The sequence below is a fragment of the Dama dama genome, chromosome 12 (genome assembly GCF_033118175.1).
Source record: "Dama dama isolate Ldn47 chromosome 12, ASM3311817v1, whole genome shotgun sequence".
NCBI classification, from domain to species: Eukaryota; Metazoa; Chordata; class Mammalia; order Artiodactyla; family Cervidae; genus Dama; species Dama dama.
In genome coordinates, this window is record NC_083692.1 from 26,558,449 (window position 1) to 26,570,485 (window position 12,037).

At 52.2% G+C, this 12,037-nt stretch overlaps 1 protein-coding gene across 1 annotated transcript in view; it reads left to right on the forward strand.

The window, feature by feature from the left end:
• SPTB (spectrin beta, erythrocytic) overlaps positions 1 to 12,037 on the forward strand; it is a 69,555-nt gene that overhangs the window by 35,967 nt on the left and 21,551 nt on the right. Inside the window, exons 15-22 of the mRNA XM_061158357.1 lie at positions 3,510 to 4,266; positions 4,883 to 5,085; positions 5,183 to 5,273; positions 6,501 to 6,647; positions 7,448 to 7,711; positions 8,069 to 8,275; positions 8,698 to 8,787; positions 11,701 to 11,979. Coding sequence (XP_061014340.1) covers positions 3,510 to 4,266; positions 4,883 to 5,085; positions 5,183 to 5,273; positions 6,501 to 6,647; positions 7,448 to 7,711; positions 8,069 to 8,275; positions 8,698 to 8,787; positions 11,701 to 11,979 — 2,038 coding nt within the window. The remainder of the gene's footprint in view (positions 1 to 3,509; positions 4,267 to 4,882; positions 5,086 to 5,182; positions 5,274 to 6,500; positions 6,648 to 7,447; positions 7,712 to 8,068; positions 8,276 to 8,697; positions 8,788 to 11,700; positions 11,980 to 12,037) is intronic.

Consider the following 12,037-nt stretch of genomic DNA (forward strand, 5'->3'; position numbering starts at 1 on the left):
TACTAGACTGTAAGTGAATGAAGAGCAGAATCTTATAGTGTCCACAACATTTTATACACTGCCCACAGTATTTTCTCCAGTGTCCACAGTATCTCATAGTGTCCACAGTATCTCATAGTGTCCACAGTATTTTCTCCAGTGTCCACAGTATCTCATAGTGTCCACAGTATCTCACAGTGTCCACAGTATCTCATAGTGTCCACAGTATCTCACAGTGTCCACAGTATCTCACAGTGTCCACAGTATCTCATAGTGTCCACAGTATCTCATAGCGTCCACAGTATCTTATTTTATACAGTGTCCATGGCATATTCTATAGCGTCCACAGCTCTGAGCGCCAAGATTTTATTGTCTGAGGCTCCCTCTGTTGGGAATATTCTTTTCACAGGTATCCTCACTCCCACACATTACTCAGATCTCAGGTCATGTCCTCTTCTTGGTGCAGTTTACACTGACCAAGCCATTCACAGTATCACCTCCTCCTTCCCATCCAGCTCCTCTGCCTTAATACCTTTTTCTTGCTTCCTTTTAATTTTAAAGATTTTTAAAAAGTGTTTATTTATTTTTGGCTGCGCTGGGTCTTCATTGCTGCATTCAGGCTTTCTGTAGTTGCAAAAAGCGGAGTCTACTCTCTAGTTGCAGCGAGCAGGGGTTACTCTCTCGTTGCAGTGTGCGGGCTTCTCATTGCAGTGGCTTCTCTTGTTGTGGAGCCCAGGCTTTAGGCGTGTGGGCTTCAATAGTTGCCATCCACAGGCCTTAGAAGTTACAGAAAAAGGGCTTAGATGCCCCGCAGCATGTGGGATCTTCCTGGACCAGAAAGTGAACCCATGTCCCTTGCATTGGCAGGCAGATTCTCAATCACTAGACCACCAGAGAAGTCCCCCTTTTCTTCCCCTTTAAATTGGAATTTTTAAAACGGTTTATTTGGGGGTTTTTGGTCACACCACATAGCATCTGAGGTATTAGTCTCCCAACCTGGTATTGAAGCAGCGTCCCCTGCATTACAAGTGCAGAGTCTTAACCACTGGACCACCAGGGACTGGTGCTTAACTTTTCTCCTTTGTACTTGTCACCACTTGATGGAGTAAACACTTACTTGCCTCTGCCCATTTGAATGGGAGCACTTTACTTCATTTGTGGTTCTATCCCCGGAGCCTAGAACAGTGACTGGCACGAGACATGTACGTGATGGTTGTGTGATGTGAGTGACCGAGGACAGACCTGAAATGTGCCAGGCTCCGCACACCTGAGTCACTCAAGTACTTACCGAATGTGTGATTACCTCCCACCATACACATTCTGGTTGGCCAATATTATCTTATAATATCTTGGGCCCAGGACCACACCTGGACTCCTGACATGGTCTGGCCAGTACTGCCTAGAGCAGCTCTAACAACGTCCCCCCTTTTGGAGACGGTGCAGGGGAGGGGAAGGTGGGTTTGGGAGGCAGACTAGACCCAAATGTCACCCTGTCCCCTATGTGGCACTTGCCTGGTGTCTGCAGTGAGGCCATACCAAAAAAAGCCTGGAAAGTCACCATGGAACCTCCTTCCTCGGGGCACTGCCAGATGGTCTCCTGTGGCTTCTTGATGGAGCTGGGAGGCCTCCCAGCCCTGGGGCACCTCGCTTTCCTTTCACAATAGTTTCAGATCACCTTGGGGGGAACCTCCAGCCCTTTTCCCATAACATCCAGCCTCAGCAGCGTCCGTGTAACAGGCACAAAACTCCCCAGAGGTCGGGGGCCTTACCTCTGGACTCTTCTCCCCTCTTTCCTGGAATTTCCCATCTTTTCTCTGGGGTCGTCCTCCTCTCTCTCGGAATTCCCAATCCTTCCCAGCCCTCCTCCCACTGCTTTGCAGACCTGTCTTCCACCCCCAGACTGAGGTCGCCCTGGGAATGACCACAATGCGCTCTACCCAGTCCATCTGCCTCCTCCGTCCACTTCCATCCCCAGACTTCAGAGATGAGTGACTCAGGGCCCGCTCCTTAAATAGCTCACTGCTGGTGATGCGTTCACTGAAGCACAGCTCAGATGACCACCGTGAGACCTGCTCTTACCACCCCTCCTGCTCCTCACAGCTCCCTTAGTCCTCTCTGCCTGGTGTGTGCTGTGTACGTTGTACTTTATACTATGGTTGTTTGATGAGTTTATCCTACTTTCTTTCTAACTCATACACTCCGTGGGGCAAAGTCTGGCTATGACTGTATCTTCCCAAAGGCCCAAAGCCAGAGCAAAGTCTGGCTGTGACCGTATGTTCCCAAAGCTCTTCATAATGCTTATACATTGTGGATATTCAAGAGGGATGAGCTCAATTAGCGACTGCACGTTCAGTGTACTCCCGTGTGCTTCCAGTTCACAGTGATGCAGAGTGAGTAAACCCAGGTCCAGGGGAGGTGTCCCTGGTGGTGTGGGCCCAGGCTATCGAGCGGCTCTTTAGAAGAGGCTTACTGTGGGCTGCAGACCAGTCGCAGGACATCTGCCCGACTTTTGCACACTCCCCAGGTTCATTCCACACTGCACATGAAGGTTAAGATGATGTTTTAATTCCAATCCCAGTTTCTCCTTCCCTCTTCCTCTTCTTCCTTCTCTTCACTACAGCTCTTTTCTTTGACAGCCATGCTGGCTTTCCTTAGGCCCTGGGCACTTAGAACATGGTCTTAGACATTTGTGTGGTTCCTCTGTGGCAGCTGGGATCCTGTGTCATAAAGCTTTCTTATGATTGATAATGGGGCATTTTTAATTATTTTCAGTATAAGCATACCTCAGAAAAAATGTGGGTTCAGTTGCAGGCCACCCCAATAATCAAATATCAAAATAAAATGAGTCACACACAAATTTGGGGAGTTCCCAGTGCATATAAAAGTTGTTTACACAGTACTGTAGTCTACTAAGTGTGCAATATCATTATGCCTAGGAAAACAATGTACAAACATTAATTTAAAAATACTTTATTGCTAAAAAATGCTCATCCTCTGAGCCTTCAGTGAGTCATAACCTTTTTGCAATAGTAACATCAAGGATCACTGCCCACAGAGCACCATACAAGTATAATAATGAGAGAGTTTGAAATATTGCAGGAAGTGAGCAAATGTTGCAAAAATGGCACTAATAGATGTCTCAATACAGGATTGCTACAAATCCTTGATTCATAAAAGTAAACAAAAACGAAAAAGCCCCATAGTATCTGTGAAGCACAGTAAAGCAAAGCTGAATAAAACGAGATATGCTTGCATTTCAAAAAATCTGGGAAATTGTATGTTTGCCTGAATTTCAACTACATATAGAGCTTACATACAGAGCATCATGTTTCTTTATTGATGGTTGTAATAACATCACAGTTCACCTCCTGCTAATGGAAGCTCTGGCAGTTCTGTTGTCTTGGGTAAAATTGGATAAACTGACTCATCACAGTTTGCTGGAGAGATGACTCTTTTTTCAGAAATCTGGAAGGGACACCCTGGGGGAAGAGTTAAGGAAGAGGCTGTCTGACTCCCATCTCCTTCGGCAGGTGGCAGGACTTCCAGACCATGGTGTCTGAACGGCGGGAGGCAGTGGACTCGGCCCTCCGGGTGCACAACTACTGTGTGGACTGCGAGGAGACTGGCAAGTGGATTGTGGACAAGACGAAGGTGGTGGAGTCCACAAAGGACCTGGGCCGGGACCTGGCAGGGGTCATTGCCATCCAGCGCAAGTTGTCGGGGCTGGAGCGTGACGTGGCTGCCATCCAGACCCGTTTGGGCATGCTGGAGCGGGAGTCACATCGGTTGATGGATTCACACCCCGAGCTGAAGACGGACATTGAGCAGAGGCAGGCGTACCTGGAGGAGCTGTGGCAGGGCCTAAAGCAGGCCTTGAAGAGCCAGGAGGCCTCCCTGGGGGAAGCCAGCCAGCTGCAGGCCTTCCTGCAGGATCTGGATGCCTTCCAGGCCTGGCTCTCCACGACCCAGAAGGATGTGGCCTCCAAGGACATGCCCGAGTCCCTCCCGGAGGCCGAGCAGCTCCTGCAGCAGCATGCGGCCATCAAGGACGACATCGACAGGCACGAGGAGAGCTACCAGAAAGTCAGGGTGTCTGGGGAGAAGGTGACCCATGGCCAGACGGACCCAGAGTACCTGCTCCTGGGCCAGCGGCTAGACGGCCTAGAGAAGGGCTGGGACGCCTTGAGCCGGATGTGGGAGAGCCGCAGCCAGGCCCTCACCCAGTGCCTCGGCTTCCAGGAGTTCCAGAAAGATGCCAAGCAGGCTGAGGCCATCCTCAGCAACCAGGTAGGGAGAGGCACTAGAGGCTGGGGGCATCTCTCAGGGCAAGAGAGAATTTGTAGGTTACCAGCCTGCAGAAGTGCTACAGGGCTCAGGGATCAAACTGTGCTTTTCTTAGATTCTCTCTAGTTCAGGGGACAGTCCTCTGTGTTCCTTATCGTGTGCCCTTTCCAGTCCCGTGTCCCAAACTGTGTCTTATTCTTGGGCCATTTAGAGGCTTGTTGTTCAGTCGCTCAGTCATGTCTGACTCTTTGTGACCCCATGGACTGCAGTATACCAGGCTTCCCTGTCCTTCCCCATCTCCTGGAGTTGGCTCAAACTCATGTGAGTTAGCGGTGCCATCCAACCGTCTCGTCTTCTGTTATCCCCTTCTCCTCTTGCCTACAGAGAAGTGAATTTTTCCCCTGGGTGGCTCTCCTTCCAGGTGGCTTTTGGCACCCTGCTCATCAGGTGCCCTGAGCAGGGGCAGGGAACAGGACTCAGGGACCTTCCTCCTTGCGCAACTGCAGGGGCTGCCGTTCATGCTGTGACCTGCATGGCTGCTCACACAGCTCCTGCCTGGAAAGGGCCCTCTCCTCCACCTCCTCACCTCCATGCCTTGTCTGGAAACTTGCTTCGACAGGAATATACCCTGGCTCACTTGGAGCCCCCAGACTCCCTAGAAGCTGCAGAGGCCGGGATCCGGAAGTTTGAGGATTTCTTGGTGTCTATGGAGAACAACCGGGATAAGGTTTTGAGTCCTGTGGACTCTGGCAACAAGCTGGTAGCTGAGGGGAACCTCTACTCAGACAAGATCAAGGAGAAGGTGCAGCTGATTGAGGACAGGTACTCTCTGCCCCGAGGGTCAGGGGGCCGGAGCCAGGCAGGGTAATGGTGCAGTCCATAGCACCCTCGTGACTTGTGGTTCCGGCTTTCTTTGCAGGCACAGGAAGAACAACGAGAAGGCCCAAGAGGCCTCAGAGCTTCTGAAAGACAACCTAGAGCTCCAGAACTTCCTGCAGAACTGCCAGGAGGTAAGGCTGCAGCCAGGCTGGCCACTTTGCAGGAGATTCCCTCTAGGAGCATGGTGCCCTGGAGGTGGGACGTCCTTTCTCACTCAGGAGTCTGGATTCCACTAGCAGGGAGCTCTGGGCACATGACGTTATTAAGTCCTTCATCCTCTAGAATCTTTGGTTTCACAAATTTTTTTTCAAATCTGTAAAGATATCTTTTAATTTGTCAAGTCTGGGGCAAGATTTCTCAAAAAGTGCCCCGAGGACTATCTGTATTAGAATCACCTAGGGACCTGGTCAGGGTTGGCCTGAAAGTCCTATGACCTTTGCATCCATATGGGGCCCGGTGTGTACAGGGGCCTCATGTTTGGTTTATTACTCTGCTGTTGCCGTCTTGCAATTCTTAATGACTTTGAATATTCCCATTTTACACCAGGCCCTGCAAATTATGGAGCTGGTCCTGGCTCTAGTTGAATGCAGACTTCTGGGCCCCAGTTGGGCCCAGATGAATCAGAACTTAGGGGGTGAGATAGAGAGCAGCATTCTCAACAAGCTTTTCGGTTGGAGAACCACTGACTCAGAAGGTCCTCACTCAGCCTGGGGTGAGCTCTCCAGTAAGATCTTTGCCCTGTACTCCTAGGCCTCTCCATGAACAGTGCTTCCATGCGGAATGGGGCTTCCCCTGACATTTTTGTTGCTTCCATCCTCGTACCCCTTTCCTCTCAACTCAAATGACTTTGTCCTCACCCATCTCGGCCCTTGGTACAAACCAAGCTTGGTGTAATGCCAAGACATCTTGGAAACATGAGAGACTCAATAGTTCTTCCTTCACTGTTATTATAGGATCTGCTCTTGGCTTTGTCCTCAGATAACATTTTTTCACCCTACTGCCAAAGGGTGGGTTTAACCATCCATTCAGTAAACACATGTTGAGCTACTGCCAATAGGCCAGGCCCTGTCCTCAGTCCTGGAAATGTGGAGAGAAGTGTGAATATCCCTGGTGTTGTACTGCACATGCTCTAGAGGGGAAGACATGGTGGTGCCTGTGTTTCAGCCCTGAGACCTCATGGGTTAAGTTTCCTGTGCTGGGAGTTAGGGATCCCAAGTCAGAGGGGAGTACTCTGCTGTATTCATACTCCCTCCCCTTGGCCTTCTTCTTCAGCCAGAGGTTGGCAGCAGGTCCAGCCATGAGCCCCTGGCCAAAGAGGGACTCTCAGGGACCATGGATCCCATTCTTTCTGCCCACAGCTCACTCTCTGGATCAATGACAAGCTGCTAACATCTCAGGATGTCTCCTATGATGAAGCTCGAAACCTTCACAACAAATGGCTGAAGCACCAGGCGTTCGTGGCAGAGCTGGCTTCCCACCAGGGGTGGCTGGAGAACCTTGACGCGGTGAGCAGAGCAAGTGGTGGGGTCTCTGCTTAGGGATTCTTCCTTGAGTGGGGCTGCACGTGGGGCACGGACACTGGCCAGGAGCTTGCCGAGCAGTATAGGTCCTGGATGTGAAAAACTTCTCCAAGTAGTGGTTAAGCCTTGGAACTCCTGATAGTCCGATGTTAAGCCTGCACAGAATGGGTGCCTCCTGTGGGTCACTTGAGTCTCGGGACACTAAGAACACAGGGCCTGTGTGTCCAGTGCCAGGACAGCAGTAATCTCTTATCTGCCGTCCATCATCCTCACCAGGATGTCCTGCCCAGAGGCAGGAGGATCTCTGAGATGAGCAGAGTGGGCCAGGGACTACTGACCGTCATTGTTTGGATGGGCAGCACTACCAGGGAGTTGTCATTCGTAACAGAGGTCCCATCTGTAATAAGCTTGTCCAGGGGCCCAAGTCAAAAATATGGCTGGAGTCAGGCCTGGGAGAAGAGAAAGAGAGGAGAAAGAGGAGCCTCTCACTCCTGTGACTGTCCGTAAAAAGCAGGCCTGGGAGCCACACAAGTTTGTGTCCATCGTGGTTAAGCATGGGGCTCCAAGCCAGGCTGCCTGACTCCTTAACCTCCATGTGCCTCAATTTCTGCTGCAAATAACTCTGGAGGTGCAGAGTTTTTCGCTAAGCCTCACCCAAGTTCTAGGCAGATCCATTGCCTCACTGACCTCTCCTCAGTTAGCACTTGGCAACCACCTGGGGCAAGGGGGCTCTCCAAGGGTCCTCTCCAAGGTCGTAGGGTGAACACTTCTCCTTCCCCACACAGGAAGGAAAGCAGCTGATGGAGGAGAAGCCCCAGTTTGCAGCCCTGGTGTCACAGAAGCTGGAAGCCCTGCACCGGCTCTGGGACGAGCTTCAGGCCAACACACAAGAGACGGCTCAGCGCCTATCAGCTGCCAGGAGCTCCGACCTGCGCTCGCAGACCCAGGCTGACCTCAACAAGTGGATCCGGGCCATGGAGGACCAGCTGCAGTCGGACGACCTGGGCAAGGACCTGACCAGCGTCAACAGGATGCTGGCTAAGCTGAAGGCGAGTGAACGGGTTGCAGACTGGGGCCGTTGGCATGGAGGGAGTCTTAGCAGCAAATCTGCAACCTGAAAGGGAGTACCCTCCTGTCCCTTTAGCTAGGCTGGCTTTTATCACATCTCCCGGTTTGTAACCCAGCTCCTACCCTCTGCGGTGGGTAAGACAGGGTAATAAAAGCATGCATGAGAAGTATAGCATAGGTGCTCAGAGGGGCAAAAGATGAGGTGGGGGAAATCCAAGAAGACTCCCTGGGGAAGGCTGAGCGCAAGCCAGGTCTTGGAGAATCAGTGGGACGTGGAGGAGGAGGAGGGGCTGGCCAGGTGCAAGGGCTGGTGCCGACACCATCCTCTCATGTCCCAGCGCGTGGAGGACCAAGTGAATGTGCGCAAGGAGGAGCTGGAGGAGCTGTTCGCCCAGATGCCCTCGCTGGGAGAGGAGGCGGGGGATGAAGACCTGAGCATTGAGAAGCGGTTCCTGGATCTTCTGGAGCCCTTGGGCAGGAGGAAGAAGCAGCTGGAATCATCCAGAGCCAAGCTCCAGATCAGCCGGGACTTAGAGGATGAGACGGTGAGTGGGCGCAGCGGCCCCCCCTTCCCCAGCTGTCATCGGGGTGGCTGGCTGCTGCCCAGGGCAGTTCTTGGCAGGGGACGTCTGGTCATCTCACCACCTCATTTCATAGGGTGGTTGTAATGATTACATTAAATATAAAAGTAATCCAGTGCCCTTTGAAGTGTGGCTTGCTCATGGCTTACCAGACAGACTTGGGCTCAAGGTCCAGCTAAGTTGCCACCTGCCTTGAAGTGACCAGGAGCAAGTTACTTGGAAGCTCGGTTCAAAGTATCAGAATGCCCCTCCTTTTACAAAACACTGATGGGGTGTTGGGAGGAACCAGAGGGACACGGGAGGCAGAGCTGTGTGTGGCCCGTGGTGAGCGATGGAAGGGTAACCGTGGTTGTCATCCGCTGTCCCCTGCCCTCTGGTCTCCTCAGCTCTGGGTGGAAGAGAGGCTGCCTCTGGCCCAGTCGACCGACTATGGCACTAACCTGCAAACCGTGCAGCTGTTCATGAAGAAGAACCAGGTGAGTCCTGCCACCTGGTCAGTCCCTCCTGCCCCTGCCACTCCCCAGGAGCAGATTACAGACCACTATTTCTTGTTGACAGTCTCAGGGTTCCCAGTCTGTGTATTCTCATGCAGCTTTGGTGATAGCAGAGAGAATTCGAGGGGAACCATGGGAGGTGGTGAGTGGGAATGGGGGTCGAGGTGCTTTCGAATTTGGGGCCATTCGGGGCACAGGTGAGTGTAGGACCTGGAGGCCGTGGCCTGGGCTTTCATGTGCTTTGTAGCTTCTGTATTCCGTGGCCTCCCTGAGAGGAGGCTGATAGCTCCTTGTGTCTCTCCTGTCGCTGCTTTGTCCCTCTTTCAGGGCTAAACTTGACCTGTTAGGTCTCCTCAGGGCAAGTAGGCCTCTATTCTCTGAAACACATGAGGGTGCTTGTGGGGCTCTAACCCCCACTTCCTTTAGAGGAAGCCACTAAACTTGGACTCTGAGCCATAGGAGCAAACATCCATTGGCTGTTCTGCTGTTTTAGGCCTGATTGGGAACTTCTGTGTCCTTGGGCAGAAGCCTGGAAGCAAGCAAATGCTCTTCCTCTGTCAGGGCTGCAGGGAAGCCTGTGTCCTCTGGGAAGGCCGGTGGCATGGGTCTGTGGTCTGGCCAGGGGCTGATTGTACCCCTGCTCTTAGGCGGAGTCCGTCCTGGCCCAGGAAGTGGGGGCAGCTGCAGTCTCGATCAGGGAGAATCTGGGAACTTAGAGAAGAGCAGAGTGTCCCAGGGTGACAGTTGGTACTGCAGCAACTGGGGAAGGAAGGTCATGGCAGACAGTACTTCCTTCTTCCAAAAATGCCAGCAGCCAACATCTTCCCACAGAACCCAGCAACTGTGCAAGGGCCTGAATTAATTATACTAAAAGTGGTTTCTTGAAGGCTTCCTCTAACCCTTTGCTTCCAGTTGGCATGGTCATGGCACTGAGGCTCCAGTGGCAGCATGTAGGGACCCGAACTAGAAGGTGGTGGAGGTGGGGGTTCCACTAACACATCAAACTCCAGTTAAAGGGGGAAGGCTGGGAGAAGACAGTATCCTTGAGGCCTCAGTTTCCTCTACTATAAAATGAGCCAACTCTAGTCCTTTCAACATTCACTCCTTTAGCCTCAGAGTTACTGCCAAGTGATTTTCACCTCCCCGAGCTGAAGATGGCTATTTCGGGAGAAGGGCAAGAGTAATATGGATGGGGTTCCCCTTAACATGAAGGGAAAGACAGTCTCTTGGGTGAGCGTGGCTGCTCCAGTAAAGATGATTTTAGGCTAGCCTCACTAAAGCCGAAATCCCATTTTATCATCCCTTCTATTGCAGTGGTCCGTGTGCATCAGACTCACCCAGAGGGCTTGTTAGAACACACTTGACCGGGCTCCACCCTAGATCTTCTGCATCACACTCTGGGAGCAGAACCTGATAGCTCGTGTTTCTGTTAAGATCCTAGATGATGCTGATGCTGCTGGCCTGGAACCCCACTTTGAGAACCACTGCTCTAATGGCCATCACTGTGACTAGATCCCAACCTGCAAGGTGCCTCATGAAGGGTTCTCAACTCTAGCTGCACATTAGAATCACCCAAGGGAACCTTTAGACATGCGAATGCCTGGGTCCCATCTCAGATCAATTAATCAGGATCTCTGGGGATGGGGTAGCCCTATCTATGTCTAGTTTCCCCCAGTAATTCAATGTTCAACCACTGTCCAGCCTGGCCTGGCTCCCACCTCCCCCTGAATCTTCTGTCTTATCCCTTTCACCCTCCTTCACAGTATTCTAGTTTGCCTGGCCCTTTGGACCATCCAGGTTTCCTTCCAGGAACTTCCTTGACACTGGCTCTGTCCCCCTGCCATCAACACTCATCCTCCAAATCTCTCTGGGGTTTCTTTCTCTCATCAGCCACGTCTCACTCAGATGTTATCTATACAGAAAACGCTTCCTGGACCCCCAGCTAGAGTGGCCACTGCCACGCCTTGGAGAACAATCTTCATCTCTTTGCTTAAAAGGAGACAGAAATAGCTTTCTAGTATACCTGAAGAGTTCATAGATCTCAGGGAAAGTAAACAGGCGAGTGGAAGCTGACCCCCTGGGTTGTTGGAATACAATTGCAGAGACCACAGAAAGTTATCTGAGCTGAGCAGTGGGTTGTTTGAATACAATTTCAGAGACCACAGGAAATTGTCTGAATCGAGATTCCAAGTATCAGGTGTAAGGTACCTTTCAACAAGCTAGGCGACTTACAGGTATTGATAGTTCCATGTATTTTGAATGCTGACAGTCGCAACACTGGCCATGTATCCTGTTCTTGCCCATCACCAAAGTGGGAAGAAAATACCATGTTGGTAACCGAAGTCTCAAGCAGGAAATAATTCAAAGCTCGGAAAAGATTTGAGAAATAGAAACAGGAGAAAACAAAACAAAATCCTACCCTGAATAAGGAGCAACTGCTGACTATTGTTTTATACAGAGTAAAAGTTGCTAAAATCAGATCTCAGAAGGCCATTTTAAGAGTCATTTTCCTCTCCTCCACCACACACAGCTAAGAAATCGAGCTCTACTGAAACAGGAGGAGTAGGGAACCATCAAGAGCTCCGGCTCTGGGATCCAGGAGAGCCGTGTTCAAACCCCACCCGATCACTAGAAGCCCACAGTGACCTAACCGCTCTGTGTTGGCGTCCAGTGCTTATCTCAGAAGCTCACAGGAGGGTGAGGGGAGAGCAGGTGGACGCAGCACTGCGCTGGGCACATGGTCACAGGCCGTTTTTACGGCCACACCCGCTCTGCTCAAGCTTCCCTAAGTGGTTCCGGGCGAGAGGGGCCCGGGAGGGGCCCTGGGCTGCCCTGCACAGTGGGAAGGCCAGCCCCTGAGCCCTCAGCCCCTGAGCCCTTCCGCTCTGACCACAGACGCTGCAGAACGAGATCCAGGGCCACACGCCCCGGGTGGAGGACGTGCTGCACAGAGGCCAGCAGCTGGTGGCGGCGGCCGAGATCGACTGCCAGGACGTGGAGGAGCGCCTGGGGCAGCTGCAAGGCTCGTGGGACACGCTGCGGCAGGCAGCGGCCGGCCGGCTGCAGCGCCTGCGGGAGGCCAGCGAGGCCCAGCAGTACTACCTGGATGCGGGCGAGGCTGAGGCCTGGATCGGCGAGCAGGAGTTCTACGTCTTCTCCGACGAGAACCCCCAGGTTGGCTCGGGCAGGGTCCAGGGCTGGGAGCCAAAACCAGCCGAGAAGAAGAGCCAGA